The 18,747-nt window shown below is 35.9% G+C and overlaps 1 protein-coding gene across 3 annotated transcripts in view; it reads right to left on the reverse strand.

Annotated features, from left to right (window-relative positions):
• GPHN (gephyrin) overlaps positions 1-18,747 on the reverse strand; it is a 531,607-nt gene that overhangs the window by 216,163 nt on the left and 296,697 nt on the right. For all 3 annotated transcript variants that reach the window (XM_061156856.1, XM_061156854.1, XM_061156855.1), the window contains 2 exons: positions 14,844-15,116; positions 13,367-13,474 (listed from right to left, as the gene is read on the reverse strand). In XM_061156856.1, coding sequence (XP_061012839.1) covers positions 13,367-13,474; positions 14,844-15,116 — 381 coding nt within the window. The remainder of the gene's footprint in view (positions 1-13,366; positions 13,475-14,843; positions 15,117-18,747) is intronic.

Below are 18,747 nucleotides of genomic sequence, written 5' to 3' on the forward strand. Positions count from 1 at the left end.
AGGGTTCCACTTAGAGCAAGCAGAATTTGTAGTGGGTAAGTCAGCACAAATAAAGAGAAATGTCAAGTAACTTCCAAAAGAGATAACATTCTTACTTTTAAGAGCACTCATCTGTATTCCTATTATGTTATGCAACTGAGAACATAGGGGAAACAATTTGCTTCAGTTGATATCAAATCCTGTGTAGATAGGTACTGTAACTTCAACTGTGAACTACTAAACAATAGAATTCTCCTCATGAAGGGGAATTATAATTGGAATACCTATTTTCTTAGGATCTGATTATTTCTAGTTACGTAGGTATTCTGTTCTAAAGCTGTTTTCACTGATTGGGCAAACACTTCTAAAAAAAGAAATGGATAATTCTATTATCAAAATTAGAGTACCTAGCCAAAATATCATTTCCTTTATAAACTCTGTCTTTTGAATTGCTAGTAAGACTATCAATAAACACACAACTTTGTATCTTGATGCTAGAGAAATTCTTAAGTGAGCATACATTTTCCCTTTCAATCACTGTTTTTACCACCTAATATTTTTATTTTGATAAAATATTTAAACTTACAGAAAAGTTGCAAGACTAATACAATAGAAGACCTGTTATCTGGATTAAATTTTGGGTAGCTAGTGATCAAACTTATAATAATTGAAGTTAGTCTCCCAAAACAGCCATATATAAAGAAGCATGGCTTTCATAGCAACAGTTTGCCAGTCTCCATGGTGAAGCTTTTGAAGTCCTTGTCTAGCCTGGTGGTTAGCTATATCATATAAAACCTTTCCTAGTAATGTCTCTGTTTAGAGATATTTAAGGTAGGCTGCACTCTCTTAAAAATGCTACAATACATCCAAGTGTACAGTACAGGATCTGAACTAATAATAAAAATAGATTACATATGAATGCCTAAATGGGTTCTTTCAGAAAAAAAATATATGTCTTTCCAGAGCTTCTAATACTGGTAAGAATACCAATTAAAGTTCTATGATTAAGCGCTATGAAAATTTTACTAAAGAACAAAACTATCAAACCAGAGTATCTTGAGTTCTGTAAGGTATTTGACAAGCCATATATCTGACAAGAATTCAAAAAGTTCTTGGAACAAGGTAGACAAAGTGGCTTTTGATGGGCTGTAAGAGAAATATGTCAGCTGGTTAAGCAACTAACCAATAGGCTTTCTGGTAGCATGTGAAATAGCCTATCCTAAAAAAATGTTCTGTAAGTGACATGATTAACGTATTTGCATTATTAACGTAAAATATCAGATGTCTTACACAGATTTTGAAAAAGTCTCCTTGGGGTGGACTGATCAGTTAAATGTAGCAAAATGAAATTCAACAAGAATATATGTGAGGACCTCGATTTTGATTAAAATCAATGGTGTAAAAAAAAAAAACCCACAAGAATTTATGATTCATATTTATAAAGAAAAGCCACACTTTATGATTTTGTCTAGACAGAGACCTTATGAAGTAATAGACGTTTTGAAATAAATGTAAAAATTTAAATATTCATGAGTTTGTTTCTTAACAATTATTTACACCTACTAAAATTATTTAGGATTTTTGTTGTTCTTAATGGTCTTAATCAGAGTTTTTATTATAACATGTCATTTCATATAAATTTGCCTTCCAGGAAATAAAAATGTATAATCTTGCTGATACCTGCATTACAGTATCAATTTCCAATTGTGTATTTGTCTAAAATTCTTAGAAAAATGTCTGCTACATAATCAGCATTTAAAAGCTGTCTATTATCATTATTACTATAGCTGCTTAATATATTTGCTTAGTATAGGGACAGAATATGTTATTTGTTTATATCATGGAAAAGTTCTTATAAATCATGGGGAATGCTAAATATATTTTGGCTTTTTATGTCTTAAGAACTTAGCTGGATGATGTTTCATATTTTTTCATAAAATATAGTTAACAAATATTCATACAGGGTATATACACCAAAAGACAAACTGTGCCAGATGTCGGTTCAGCTCAGTTCAGTTGCTCAGTCGTCTGACTCTCTGCAACCCCATGTACTACAGCACACTAGGGTTCCCTGTCCATCACCAACTCCTGGAGCTTATTCAAACTCACGTCCATTGAGTCGGTGATGCTATCCAACCATCTCATCCTCTGTCGTCCCCTTCTCCTCCAGCCTTCAATCATTCCTAGCATCAGGGTCTTTTCAAATGAGTCAGTTCTTCACATCAGGTGGCCAAAGTACTGGAGTTTCAGCTTCAGTATCAGTCCTTCCAGTGAATACTCAGGACTCATTTCCTCCAGGATTAATGATATAAACTAAGAGATGTGATCCTTGTCTCATGGATGTTATAGATACCATATACAGAAATCAAAGTGAAAGTGTTGCTTAGTGATGTTCAACTCTTTGTGACCCCATGGACTGCAGCTGCCAGACCCTTCTTTCCATGGGCTTCTCCAAGCAAGAACACTGGAGTGGGTTGCTATTTCCTTCTCCAGTGGATCTTCCCAGCCCAGGGACTGAACCCAGGTTTCTTGCATTGTAGGTGGATTCTTTATCATCTAAGCCACTAGGGAAGTCCCACAGAAATGAAACACAAGAATAATATATAGTTGTAAATTGTGGTAAGTGTTATAAAGGAAAATAACAAGGTGTTATGACAGAGAATAACGAGAAAAATTTAGATCGGAGGAGGCAGATTAGCAAAGTCTTTCTGTGATTAATGAGACACTGAAACTGGAACAGAAAGGATTAACAGAAGTTAGCCAGGCAAAGAGTGGGGTTAAGAACTTCCAGGCAGTGGTAACAGCATGTTCCCAGAGCCAAGAAAAAGCTGGATGTAAACTTAGTGAGCAATGGGGAGAGGGAGAGAGACGGTAACAGAAGGACCTAGAAACAGATCATGTAGAATCTAGCAGAACAGAAACTATCTAATGCCAAGGCTCGAGCTGTTAAAGCACAGTGCATACTATTTCCCAGGTTTGAAAAAGTCTATGAACTTTATTTTACTGTAACTCCCTACTTGCCTTATTGATAATAGCAATCGTTTTGAAAAAACTATAAGAATATACATTTTTAACCCAAATAATGATTACTACAAGTTTATAACAAATATATACACAAGCAGTCCACAATATTACTCAATGGTCAATGTTAGGAAAAAAAACAATTGGCATCCTAATAAATCAATCCCTATATTGACATCTATAGTAGGAATATAAAAACTTCTTGGTTTTTTCAATTCAAATTTTGAGAAACTCAAACATTTATTACTAAAGATCACATAATCTTCTAAAAAATCCTACTACGTGGCATCCATATGAATAGAAACAAATAAGTATAAAAAAGCACACTAAGCCCATGGACATCTTGAACAGAAATTTTATTCAATTCTGTAAATATCCATGTATTACTGAATCCCTTTCATATGCCAACAAAAATTGTGAAAGACTCTGAAGTAGGCAAAAATATTATTAGGTGTCTTGTGTAGTGGACCATTTTGAATTATCTGTACTCCTCAGTCTTTTAGATATTTTACAAATCTAAGTTGTAAAAAACTGAGAGTAATGTAAAAAGTTTTTCTCCAATTGATTCTTTTTCACTAGGGAAGTACAATGTACTGCCACATTCAATTTACCTTAATGGACCTAACATTCCAAGTTCTTATGCAATGTTGTTCTTTATGGCATCAGACTTTACTTTCACCACCAGACACACCCACAACTGAGAGTTATTTCTGCTTTGGCCCAGCTGCTTCATTCTTTCTGGAGCTATTAGTAGTTGCCCTCCACTCTTCCCCAGTAGCATATTGGACACCTTTCAACCTGGGGGGCTCCCCTCCCGGTGTCACATCTTTTTGCCTTTTCATATAGTTCATGGGGTTCTTGTGGCAAGAATATGGACTGGGTTGCCGTTTCTCTCCTCCAGTGGCCACGTTTTATCAGAACTCTTCGCTATGACCCCTCTGTCTTGGGTGGCCCTGCACGGCATGGCTCATAGCGTCACTGAACTATGCAAGCTTCTTCACCACGACAAGGCTGTGATCCATGAAGGGGAATTATCCTTAGTATTTCCCAAAATACAGAAACTGAATCTCTAATACTTCAAATATGCTAGACTTAAAAAAATCTACTAGAAAATAATTTGTAAATATTTTAAAAATCCAAGTTCATATAATTAGGGTAAATCTTTGGCAAATATGATAAGCTTAAATAATTGTAGTTTAAAGACGGTCTTAAAATTTTTTATATGTTAAATATAAGTATATATTTTGTTTTGCGTGGGCTACTTTCCCTAAACACATTGAGGTTTACTGACTGAACAAGCTCAAATTACTCCTAAATTACATGTCAGCTTGAATGTAATTTCCATGATCTTTAAGTAACAAACTTTGGATTGATATTAAAGTAATTAATGGATAATCATTAGAAATCTGGATAATTTTTAAATAAGAATTAGGAGACATCGATTACTAATAATAAATAAAAATTTTTACTGTGGTGAAATATATGTAACAAAGTTTACCACTTTAATCAGTATACAATGAAATGGCATTAAACAAATACACAATGTAATGCAAACATCACCACTATTCACCACTTTCATTATCCCCAAAAAGAAATTTCCTAACTTTCAAACAGTAACTCCCCACTCCCTGTTTTCATCTATCTTATTTTCTGTCTCTATGAATTTGACTATTCTGAGTACCTCAAGTAAGTGAATTCATATAATACTTTTCCTTTTATTTCTGGCTTATTAAATTCAGCATAATGTTTTCAAGTTTCATCCATGCTGCAGCATATATCAGAACTTCCTTTCTTCTATGGTTGAATATTTCTATTATATGTATATAATATATTTTGGTTATTCATTCATTTGCCAATAGATATTTGGGCTATTCCCATTTTTTGGCCATTATGAATAAAGCTGCTATAAACAGGAGTCCTTGCTTTCAATTCCTTTGGGTATATAAAGAATGGTAGAATTGCTGCATCACATGGTTAACTTTTAGAACCACAAAAGTGTTTTTCACTGTGGTGGCACCATTTTATACTCCTTCCAGCAAAAAAAAAAATGCACAAGGGTTCCAGTTTCTTCAGATTCTCTGCCTTGTTTGCCTCTACTTATTTTCGGTGTTATTTGCAGGAGAAGGGTGGTGGTGGTGGTGAATAAAACACCTAAATGGATATAAAGTGGTCTCTTATCCAGGTTTTGAATTGCAGTTTCCTAACGACTAGTGATATTGAGTATCTTTTTGTGCATGTTTCTATTTGTATACATTCCTTGGAGAAATGTCTATTTAAATCCTTCACTCATGTTTCAATTGGGTTCCCTTTTTTTTTTTTTTTTTTTGCTATTCAGTTGCGGGAATTCTTATATTCTAGATACTAATCCTTTCTCAAATGTGTTTTGGAAATATTTTCTTTCATTCTGTTAGTGGTCTTCTCTCTGACAGTATCCTTCAATGTACAAAAGTCCCTAAGTTGATAAAGTCCAATTTATCTATTTTTCTTTTGTTGTACTGATTATTAATCATTATTTTAAGTTTATATACCTGTGCCTATTTTTATTTTTTATATAAATTGCAAAAATTTTCGTCATGTTTATGAACATGCTCCTTTTTGCCACTTTAACAAGCAGTAAGAGGACTTCATGTTGCTGTAGAAAATTATACATGTTCATGAGCTTTGTTGTCTGTTAAAATATGCATGTCAGACAGTTCTTAATTACTTACTCCAAGTTTTCTCTGTGAAATAGAAAAGACTTACTTTCACTAAAAGCATACCAAAATGAGTTGCTGAGCAACTGTGATAGAGATATGCAACTAAGCATGTGTTTTTATTTTTTTAACAAAACAAACCAACAAACAAAAACACACTGCTCTAAAGCAGCAGTCGTGAAACTTTTTGGTCTCTGAGCCCCTTTACAATAACTATCAATATTTACTGAATTAGAAATAGAAACAAAATTTTACAAATATTAATTCATTTGAAAAAAGCAATGATCAACCTGTTGCATGTTAAATAAATATCATACTATTGTGAAGATAGTTTTCGTAATGTGAGTCATCTGAAAAAGGACTGTAGTCCTAAAGCAAAATATCAATTTGTTCCAGAATATTTGAAAAAACATAACAAACAATAAAACTTGGAAAGTGAAGATTATTTCCTTCGATTTGTAATACCTGAAAATAAGTTACAAAATGTGTTAAAATATATATTCCCCTGAAACAAAGTTCACTTAGTTTTGATGGGCTTCTTTCCTTGGCTTACTGATGAGTGCGCTTTTACCTACTATCTATGTAATCTGCATAGACAGCAGAAATTCAGTGTCTTACCAGAATAACTTTCTTTGCTACATGTTAATTTTGTTATATGCTTGGGTTCTTAAGCAGAAAAAGAAAAAAAGCTTCCTCAGTTATGAAAGAGTTAATTCTTAACAACTGTGCACCTTTTGTGCTTTTATTTTATAGTCATTTTGATTTTAAAAGGCCTAAAAATTATTTCTCAGACATCCATGATCCTATCTTAAATCAAGTGTCCAAATTTCCTCTGACAACTCTAAGTCAAATCTTAAGTATAGAACAAACTATTAAAAATTTTCAGAATATCTTTCACTTAAAACTATCTTTGAGATTTCCTGGCAGGCTCCTAGAAGTCACAAAAAGTTGTTCTTTTAGCACAGATATAGTGGTGAAAGATATAATTAAGATTTGTTTGATGAGTTACAACTATAAATTTCATGGAAAGTTGCTGTGTCGAAAGAAAAGCCCAGTCTTCTCTTGGTTACGTTTATATAAGCAAACTGCTTTTAACCATTTCATTAATTTCGTGCTTTGTGTAAAGTCCTTAGATAACTGTCAATTCCTCACAGACCCTAATATTTTTACTCTAAGGTAAAATACTGCTTAAGACTCTTGAAAGAAATATATTCCACCCCTAAATAGAGAATTTTACTCTCTTCCATTCTGATATTACTGGTAACAATTAATAACTCCAGCTATTAAGTTCTTGTTATCTACAGATGGATTGTGAGGCTTACCTCAAAGTTATGCGATAAGCTACAGACCAGAGCTTGTACATTTACCAAAGAAGGACAGTTTTATAAGCCTCATGGAAAGAACTGTACCAGATACTTTTAGCTACTGACACCTCAAAGAATATACCCTTGGGTATAGACTGCTTAAGTCATAAACTGTTTAGGTAACTTTTATACTCTAACAGTGGACTGAGTGAGTATTTCCAAAATACTTTCCAAAATACTAGTATTTCTCATTAGTCTAAAAGGTGAAAGTTTCATGAAAGCAGACTGCTAAGCTAAAATCTAATGGAATGAGAATTGATAACCTAGGACTAAGTAAACCAAATAATTTTTTTCTGGCTATTTGTTTGGAACATAAATGTTCTCTTTTCTGCATATGTGAGGAAATTCTTTTTCTTTTCTTCTCAATCTATGTATAACCCACACAATTTCATAGATTCTGATTTCTTAAAACTAAAAGTACTTAACTGATTCCCTCAGAAATCAGAAACTCTTACTAGGTCTGCTAACTTTTCTTGACAATATAGTGATTTTCATAGATTTATAAAGAATGTCCTCCTCTCTTAACAGGATATATAACTGGACAAACTGATGGCTGAACTAAGAATATATCTGTATCATGTTCGAGAATGGTGTCCATTTAATCAGATATGACTACCACTTCTGAAGAACAAAGATTGGCTATACTCACAAAGCTAGTAACTACAAAGCCCTCTTAGGAAAAATGACCTGATACCTGGAGTAGAGGGTCTTAGCTTTGCATGCGGTAAGGAAGGTCACTTATATGTGGTAATGAAATTTTGGTGACCTGGAAAAGAGAGGAATTCATCCCATAACAGGTACCTGCAGGTAAAACAGAGTAAAGGGATTGTCTAGGGCTCTGTTACCTAAACTTGGAATGGCAAAAACAGAAACTTTAAAAAGTAGAATCTGAGATTCTTTCTGAAAATTTCCAGATAAAAGCTAATTTTTCAGCCTCACTAACTGCAAAACAAACTCAGAGAGGCTATCTGGCTAGTTAATATCTTGCTGCAGCTAAATAATCAATCAAGCCCAAACTAATGAATGAGACCAGCCATTTTTTTGCATAAAAAATCATCTTTGAGGTTATTATGATCGGGGGTGTAGACAGTTGTCCAGAAAATGGGCAAGAAAGATTATTAAAATGTCCTGATTTGTATACTCTTCTGGGTTATCTGCACTTTTTACTTTCACTATTTTACAACTTTGCAAGTTACAGAAAACTAATACTAATGCAAATTATTGTCTATAGCAATGGAAATACATTTTGTCTCGAGAAGGAATATTTGATTATTACCTTGTGTATACTGACCGAGTTTTGTATCTATTTATAAATTTACGCCAGTCTTTGTGACTGATGATATATATATGTATCCTTTTTTTAAACTTTGAAGGTGTTTAACAGCTTACTGCTCTCTCATTAATTAAATAAAATATTTGACACATTTTATATTTCTATGAACATTATGATTAAACCTTAAAAAATACTATCCTTTAACGTGTATTGTACTATGTTCTCCAAAGCATTTGATTTCATGTATTTGTATAAATACATTTCTGACTCCAATTGTGCTCATGGCTTAAAGCTCTACTGCTTGAATCAGCAAACTTTCAGAGTAAATATATCCTATTACTCACAGTGCTTAGGTTGTGCAATGAATTTTATCATTCAAGTATTTCAAACTAAGGTCCAAAAATCCTAGTTCTCATTCTTCAAAAAAATTTGTACTGGCTAGTCATCTCCCAGAACATCATTCTTTCTCTCTCTCTCCCTTGCACTGACAGGTGTTACATCAGAGAGGTCAAGAGTGATGATTCAGGAGCCAGACTGCCTGGACTTGAATACCAGTTAGATCTCTAGCTGGTTATATGTCCTTTACCAATTAGTGCTTCGATTTTCTGATAAGTAAAATGACAATGTATGTAAAGTGTTGGTATATATAAAATGTTTAGAAGAGTGACTGTTATTTTAATATAATTTAATATACTAAAATCATCACAGGAAGAAATAATAAAATTATGTGTGTGTATATATTATGTAAATATATATAACATATATCACACATATATTATATATATAGTTGTTGTTCAGTCACCCAGTCATGTCAGACTCTTTGTAACTCCATGGACTGCAGCACGCTAGGCCTCCATGTCCCTCACCATCTCCCAAAGTTTGCCCAAGTTCATAGCCATTGATCGGTGATGCTATCTAGCCATCTCATCCTCTGATGCTCTCTTCTTCTGCCCTCAACTTTCCCAGCATCAGGGTCTTTTCCAATGAGTCGGCTATTTGTATCAGATTTTCAAAATACTGGAGCTTCAGCTTCAGCATCAGTCCTTCCAGTGAATATTCAGGTTGATTTTCCTTAAGATTGACTGGCTTGATCTCCCTGCTGTCCTGTGGACTTTCAGGAGTTGTCTCCAGCACAACAGTTCGAAGGTATCAATTCTTTGGCGCTCTGCCCTCTTTACGGTTCAGATCTCACAATCATATGTGACCAGTGGGAAGACCATAGCCTTGACTAAACAAACCTTTGTCGGCAGAGTAATGTCTGTGCTTTTCCACATACTGTCTAGGTTTGTCATAGCTTTCCTGCCACAAAGCAATCGTCTTCTGATTTCACAGCTGTAGCCACTATCTGCAGTGATTTTAGAGCCCAAGAAGAGGAAATCTGTCACTACTTCTACCTTTGCCCCTTCTATTTGCCATGAAGTAATGGGGCCAGGTGCCATGATCTTAATTTTTTTTAATACTTAGTTTTAAGCATATTACATATGTAAAAAATATACACACACACACATATACACACACGCACACAATATGTATATTCTTCAATTTTCTGACCAAAACTTTGCAAGTGTCTCTGGTCTTTTGTAATGGTGTGATTTATCTTCAGGTAAATCAATAATATTGGTAGGCTGCTAACTCAGCATTTTCTCTCTTAAGTTACAAATACCTGCTCTGGGAAGATAGACTCTTCCTGACTGGTCCTATCCATCAAACATAGTTTTCTCTACGCTGTGTGCTGTGGTTAGTCGCTCAGTTGTGCCCGGCTTTTTGTGACCCCATGGACTGTAGCCCATCAGGCACCTCTGTCTATGGAGATTCTTCAGGCAGGACTACTGGAGTAGGTTGCCATACCCTCCTCCAGAGGATCTTCCCAACCCAGGGATAGAAATCCAGTTTTCCCATGTTGCAAGCAGATTTTTTATCGTCTGAGCCACCAGGGAAGCCCATTATTTCCCAAAGGGAAATCAGCAACTCTTTTTCTTCTCACCGCAGGCAGCAGATTTTCTTGTAATCAATGGATCTTGGGGACCACTATTACTATGTGGGACTTCTCCAGAAGATTTAATTTCTGCCAGTGGGATAAGATTTCTTATTATGTATCTCCATGGCTCTCGCCTCTTTGTCTTAAATGCTTCTATGTTTGGAGTTATGCAAGCATATTGCAAGCATTATACAAAGTAGAGCTGTAACTTTTTCATGCTTGGATCCAGTCTCCTTGAAAAGACCTTTACACTTATTTAGTAATCAGAGGGGCAAGATTTATTTATCCCTTGTTTTCTCCTGTGTGTTGTTGTTGTTCACTCACTAAGTCACGTCTGACTCTTTGTGACCCTGTGAATTGCAGTATACCAGGCTTCCCTGTCCTTCACTATCTCCGAGAGTTTGTTCAAACTTAAGTCCAAGGTGTAGATAACGCCATCCAACCATCTTATCCTCTGTTGTCCCCTTCTCCTCCTACCCTCAATCTTTCCCAGCATAAGGGTCTTTTCCAATAAGGCAGCTCTTTGTATCAGGTAGCCAAAGTATTGGAGCTTCAGCTTCAGCATCAGTTCTTCCAATGAATATTTAGGGTTGTTTCCCTTTAAGATTGACTCGTTTGATCTCCAAGTAGTCCAAGGCATTCCAAAAGTCTTCTTCAGCATCACAGTTCAAAAGCATCAATTCTTCAGCGCTTAGCCTTCTTTATGGTCCAACTCTCACATCCATACATGACTACTGGAAAAAACCATAACTTTGACTATACAGACCTTTGTCAGCAAAGTGATGTCTCTGCTTTTTATTAAAAATATACTGTCTAGGTTTTGTCAAGGCTTTCCTTCCAAGCAACAAACATCTTTTAACTGCATGGCCACAGACACCATCTGCAGTGATTCTGGAGTTCAAGAAAATATAATCTGTCACTGTTTCCACTTTTTCCCCATCTATTTGCCATGAAGTAATGGGATAAGATACCTCCTGTGTGTCACACTCTCCTCCTCTCTGTTCCCTTGAACGAGGTTTCTTACTCAAATATGAAACTTCAGGGATTCCTATTTTATATTTTTCAGTTATTATATGGAAAAATTTTCACCTCTTTGGTCAGACACTACATATTGAGATATGTTAACATGCTTTTTGGTTGCACACCACAGTTGACCCATCTCTAACTAGTGTTTTTAAAGTACTGTATTGGCTCAGGTAACTGAGAAGTCAATAAGGGCTTGAGTAAATGGTCAAACAATATGACCAGGACTCAGGATCTCTCTTTCTCTTCCATTTCTTAGGATTGCTTCTTTACAGTTGGCTCCATTATTGGGAGGCATTACTTTCATAGTTCAAGACAGCAATTCTTTTAGAGTTATATATGCCCTCATTCATATTCAATAGAAAACAGAGAGTCTATGTTCCTAGCAGTGTAAATAAAACCTAATAGATGCTCTTGTTAACCTGAATTGTGTTTCTTGAACTAAAACTGTGCCTATACATATGCTGGAGGGTTAGTCAATCTCACCCAAATCATATGACTGGGGAATGTGGTAAAGTGTTAGGAAGAGGAAACTGCAAATGGCTGCTGGAGAGGCAACTAACGAATAACCACTACACGGGGCATTCCTCAAGCTTCTTCGTTTCCCGAAAAAAGCAACTTGTCAGTTTGGCAACAGCAAGTATTCAGATCACTAGGAACTAACTACTGAAGAGTTATTCAAATCTTTTTGGTTATTCAAATATTTTTCATGTAATAACATAATACTCAGAATATGACAACTTGAAAGCTTGATTATGAATACACAACTTACAAATATTTCAGTTTGAAAACCAGGATAATTATTATAGTTGCTGTGGTTGCTTTATAATATGAGAACACAAAAGACAGTTTTGTATATTTTGGAATGTTTATAATTTATAGTGAAGCTATAGCTGGAGAATTCAGCTGTCGACTGAAATTCTTAATAATTTTATTAACCAATATTTCCTTTTTCTACTTGGCCTTTGACTTGGCTAAGCTTGTTTGTAACCAGCCGTGGCTTGTTGAATAGAGGGTTAAAGTCACCATTTGGTAGCTTACCTGCCAAGAGATAACCAATACTAGATTTCCTCCTTGCATCCCCCTGAAATTCTGGATATTTTTTCTTCTAAGGATTATAAACAAGATTATACTTTATTACTTTTCTTATTTTATGTTCATATCAGGGACTGAGTTTTTTTTTTTTTTTTTTTGGCAGCCATGGTCTAAATTGTCACTGCTTATTCGGTTATACTTACCAGCTAATCTTTTCTAGTCTGACACAAAGTACCATTTTCACAAAGTACCATTCACAGCTAATGACTGAAAGAAGTGATGGAAAAAAAGTGAAAGTATTAGTCTGACTCTTTGTGACCCCATGGCCTGTAGCCTGCCAGGTTCCTCTGTCCATGGAATTCTTTGGGCAAAAATGCTGGAGTGGGTAGCGATTCCCTTCTCCAGGGGATCTTTCCGACTCAGAGACCTCTTGCATTGCAGGCGGAATCTTTATTATCTGAGCTACCAGGAAAGCTGGAAAGAAGTGATACATACCCTTAAAAGTACAAAGCCTCAACTCTCTAAATGGTTGTAATGCAAACACAATTATAGAAAAGAAAGATGCAAAATCATAAGAAAAAAAAAGCAAGATTGATATAAATTAAATATTATTTTGACCAATCTGTTTAGATTTTTAAAACTTAATGTGATCTTCTTATGCGATTATCTTAATTAAGGCAGGCAATATATTTAAAAGTATGTGATGAAATTACTAAAGAAAAAGACTTCTGAGTCATGAATTTCTTGGAAATCATGTGATGAAAGTTCATTGCCATATACTATAAAATCTTAATGATGTTAGAGTACTTCAGGTACAGGAGAAACTATTAAATTCCTTGATGGAAGATACTCAGTGGCACTTATATTTTCAACAAAAAAGCACTAGTGAAGGTCCTTCAGAATAAAACACATCTTCTGTAATAAGTTACAACCTACCTCCAAGGACAGGAGATAGGCTGTATGCTTGCAAAATCATTAATGCAAAAGCCTCTTGTCTTACCGGTTCCTCTGCACTGCCTGTTGCATCATGGGAATAACTGATGAGACCAGGGATGGGCTGCTCACCGTGTGCCATGATAACAGCAGGACTGGTGTAGAATGGATGCTTCTAATGCACAACACATAACAACGATGAATACAATGACAGGAAAACATGAAACTACACAAGCAAAATGACTGGAAAGGAAAAAAGTTGAAAACAAATGGAACACTGAGATGCCCAAAATTCGCAAATGTATAATGACAAAATCAGCTTAGAATTCAGATGGTATACGCTTTTTTTAAGGTTGAAACTGATGGTACTTTTAACTCTTTTAATTAAGAGTAAAAGAAAGAGAACATATGATGATTAAAAATGTACCTATTTCATCAATCCGTTCCATAAAAACAAAACAAAATGAAATAAAACAAACCTCACACATAACTTAAATACTTACTACCCTAAGTAAGGACTTAATGGATCACTGAATGGATCTGGAGATGGAATGATCCAGTTTTCAGTGAAGGAACCATCTACTAGTTGGCTGAATGGACACTTCAAAAGGAGCTCTATGATTCTTTTCAATATACAAGTCAAAAAATCCTCTCATGCTAAGCTCGTAGCTAAAATTTCTGGATGAGCCAGAAAACTTTAGGAATTACTTCATATATGATTAGATTACCAAACTTTACGTTCTCGATCAATGAACAAGCATTACTTCCAGAAGGGATATGCTCCTGTCTAAAGATTTTAAAGTATCCAAGGTGGGTTATATGACATATGGTTAATAATGTAGATCATGTTCTGTGACTCTGAGATGACGATGAAATTTACAGCAGTAATGTATGGTACTATTTACTGTACTAAGTACTGTATGGTACTATTTACTCCCAGAATTGCTTGAAGAGAACTTGCAATATTTTGATATTGCTTTAATAATATTTATTGCTTTATTAAATTAAAAATACAAATACCTTACATCCCTTTCTTCTCCATATGACTGGTGTAAATTGTGTGCAACAGTTAAATAAATGGTAGTTAATTGATGAACAGTCTTGTCTTTTAAAAAAAAATTATTAATCTTTCTCAACTAATTCCTTGAACCATCTTAGGTCTCTTACCCTCTTTTGATGCTCCTTTAAGAATCTGTGAATATTTGATGTTCTGAATACATAAACATTATATATTTAATATGATCACAACACTGACATCTTCACAGAGTTCTTAAATGTCACATTGTTTATCATGGGAGCTACTACTTCAATAGGTAACAGCAGAATCTTTAATGCCTCAGAACTCAAAACAAAACTTAAATGTTTCAAGAGCTTAACATAATGGAGGGAATACAGCTGTAGAGTGTCATGAATATCCCAGTTCTTTTTAAAGGATGCCACAAAGTTGTATTTAACTTATGGAAGAATGGGATGGAAAGAGAGATGAAATCAATACATTTACCTGTGGGTTCTTTAGATCTCTGGGTCTCTCTCAACAGGCTTACCTTGGCCGCAATGGCTGCTGCAGTTATATGTGATGAAGAACTATCTTCTGTTGAAGCAACACCACTATCTTTCTTCTCTTCTTCCTCTTCCTCACATTGAACCCCTTTGTCTTCTGTCTGTTTATGGGGGCTAGTTGTGGGAGGAGGGGAAAGAGGTGGTGGCGGGGAAGGTAAATCTTCAAGTTCATCATGAACTTCCTTTACTTTTACAATGGCATCACGTAAAAGGTCAATGGCATGAGGTAGGGCTGGTAGTATGAACTGAAAGCATTCCTGTATGCAAGAGGAAGGAAAAAAACGAAGATAAAGTATTTTTATAGGCATGCAAAATGGGAGCAATCAAATTTATTTGTGATTTTGGATTTACTTGTGATTTTTCTCTCCATCTGTCTTAAGAATGAATTATATTTAATGTATTGTCTTTGCAATGCGAAATATGAAGTAAGCTGGTATATATTACAGTACTCTCCATAAGCTGAAGAACTCCACTATATAAGCACATAGCAAATTTTTTTTTTTTTAAGTAAAATTTCTACACAACTTTGGGATTTAAAGATAGATTATGAGAGAGCAGGTAACAGTTTTTACCTTTCTGGTAAGAGAAGGATACTAGAACTAACATACCAACTGAATACTGAACTATTTTATTCAGAGAGCTTAGGTTCTGATTACAATTGTAAAGTACAGATAGATAAAATTGTACAATATGTAAAAGTAGATATAAGTTTGTGCAGCATAAACATCAAAACAGTCTCTCTTTTTTTGGAAAGGCATGAAGGAAAGTACAGCATTTATTGTAGGGTGTTAATAAGTAAGCAGAATAGGCAGCTAATGCCCAAAATATGTCCATTATCACCTATAAAGTATCACCAAAAGAAAACAGGTGAGAACTTTAAAATCAGAAAGTAAGGCCAGATAAATCTGAGGAATATATTTGAGCAGAAGACTTTGTCTTTCACATGTGAAGCAACTTACCTTAAAATCTAATATGTAAAGAAATATCTGTTACTGGAATACCTGGAAGGTAACTAACCTTTTACCTCCTGGAAAAAATTATATAGTAAGGAATTTACTCTCTAATCAAAGAGAGGTCTGGCTTTTATTCTCTGCTTTTGGGAGGTGATCTCTAGTTCCTTATTATATCATGCCTGATAACAGTGTCTCTGCCTGGGGGCTTTAGCCACTGAACAGTCTAACAACATGGTTTATTATGAGGGCTTTGGGAAACATGGTATCAGTTTTACCTCTGTAAAGAACTGGGAATGGCTGACTAAAGGTCAGCCACATGGGCAATATGTGATCAAGTTCCAATAAAAACTCTTAACACCAAAGGTAAAGGAGAGTTAGCATAGGTAAAGGAGACCGTGCATAGGTAACAATGTTCTATGTGTGTTGTCTTATAGTGGGCTTCCCCAGTGGCTCGGCAGTAAAGAGTCCTCCTGCAATGCAGGAGAAACAGGTTTGATTCTTGTGTCAGAAAGATCTCCTGGAGGAGGAAATGACAACCCATTCCAGTATTCTTGCCTGGGAAATTCCAGGGACAGAGGAGCCTGGTGGGCTACAGTCCATGGGGCCGCAAAGAGTCGGACGTACCTTAACGACTAAACAGCAACAACAACTGTCTCACATTAACAGGAGGTGATGCTATCTAGGACTCCATTAGAGAGAATGACCACAAGTTCCCCAACTATTACCTCACTTAGACTCTGCCATATATACTCCTTTCCTTGGCTGATTTCATCCTGTATTCTTTCCCTGTGATGCAACATACTCATGAGTATGACAGCTTTCAGTGAGTTCTGTGAGTCCTTCTAGTGAATTATTAAAAGTAAGGGTGATTTTAGAAATCCTCTCAATTGAAATTGATGACAGAACTGGTTAGTCTTGTGGAGTGCTCCACAAGAAGTTAGCCGGCTAACTTCTGCAGCTGGTCAAAACTCCTTACAGTTGGTATTAAGAAGTGAGATTTGCCAGAAACAGCCTGATTCACTGAAACTTGTGACCCGGGAAGAGGAAGGAAGAGAATGTGGGGGATAACAAATCTTTAGAGTCTCAAAGAATACAGTGTCCCCCAAAGAATGGAATTGCAGCTGTACTGCAATTAGTTATTGGAAACAAAATTAGCAGTTAAATTTGGAAATGGAAGATCTAACTCCTAAGGAGTTACATCAATACACAAACAATAAATGGTATCTGTACTAGCTAAAACAAAAGTAACGGAGAATGTTGAGGTAGAGCCTGAGGCTGGGTCAAGCTTGGCTTCTGGGTGGTCTGACACGTAGCTGCTTCCCATGGAAAAATTTGTTGAAGCAATAAATAGTAAATAAAGTTGGACTGATTCACAAGAAAATGGGGAAAGAGAAACAAGACATTCAAGGGACTTGTCCTAGCAGGGTGGAAATATTTACATGGTTATTAAGAAATGTATGAATGAAGTGAGTATTGATGGGGTCAAAACAGATGTCTTAAAGAAGCAGTGTTGTGTTGAGTGGACAGATGGGAGATCTGCTGATCTCCTAACATTAAGGGATCCTAAGCAAATTTCTATTTACACTTGTTTGGTGGAATTTAGAAAGATAGAAGGCAAAGAAACCTTACCTTGAATCACCTTAAGTGATGGCCCCATAATCTAATCAATATGAGGTATGACAAAAGGGTCTGCATTCCTTGGCCCAACCCAGGCCTTAGAATTCCAAGGCCACATGCATACAAATGGCTAAACTCATTCGGAGACAGATAAGAGACTTTTCTGGGACTCCTTGACCTGGGGGCTCCATGTACTGTGATTTTAAAACCTGTTGAAATACTAATGGGAGGTGGGAGGAGTATAGTTAGAATAGGAGGCTATGGGAATGCAGCAGTTGATGGGATTAAGGTAAACATTTAGATAAGAATTAGAATGTTAGGACAGTGAACTTTATGTGAATGGTGAATTTCTACCTGAATGTATTATGAGGATGCAGGTTGTGTCTGGAGAATTCATCCCCTATCTCACACTGTAAAACAGGAGGCATGTAAATCCAGTCTTCTACTTGGACATGCTAAATGGAACCACACAGATTATTAATTTGCTGTACAAAAGCCTTGTGTGGCATGCAGACTAGGGCTTATAGCAAAAACCTGTGAGTGCCACTCAACAACTGTTGGAATTTTGGACCAAAAAATTTCCATTTGAGAGACAATTACTACTTGCTATTGGACTTTAACTGAGACTGTCCTTATGACTAAAGGGCACACAATAACTCTGAAACCTGAAATATCTATAATGCCTTGGTAATTTCAGAGAAAAGCTCTAATGAGGAAGGAAGGCAATGCCCAGGAGAGTTCCATAATAAAATGGAAATGTTGCATATAGAATCATGCTACCAGGAGAATGCAAGGAGGTACTCACGAGCAGGCAGCCTCTTTTCACCTAGGGCTGACTTCGGAACCACCTGAGGAGCTGCTGGATCCTATGGCCACTTGGGCCACTTGGGCGGTGCCCTATAAACAGCTTTCTATTGATCAACAAAGAGCTGCTTGGTTTATGGATGGCAATTCCAAGGTGAAGGGACAGCATCCTGTTTGGAAGGCCGCCACTCTGATTGAAGAAGGTAAAAACAAATCAGCTCCATGGGCTGAACTGCTTGTTTGCTCCTATATCTGGGTTTTACTGACTCATGGGAAGTGTTCAAATGGCCTAGTCACATGGTCAGGCAGATGGGCAATGGAAAACTGGTCTATTAAAGGTTTACCTGTATGGGGTATGGCTCTATGGAAATCACTCTGGGAATGTAATGGGTATATTAAAGTAGACTGTTAATGCCCATCAGAAGAACTCCCTTTCAGAATTGGAAGTTGACTAGTACTGGAGAGCAGATATCCTGGTATACTGGCTTGACATGGCCACCTGGGCCCATGAGAT

Source organism: Dama dama, chromosome 12, assembly GCF_033118175.1.
Source record: "Dama dama isolate Ldn47 chromosome 12, ASM3311817v1, whole genome shotgun sequence".
In the NCBI taxonomy this organism is placed as follows: domain Eukaryota; kingdom Metazoa; phylum Chordata; class Mammalia; order Artiodactyla; family Cervidae; genus Dama; species Dama dama.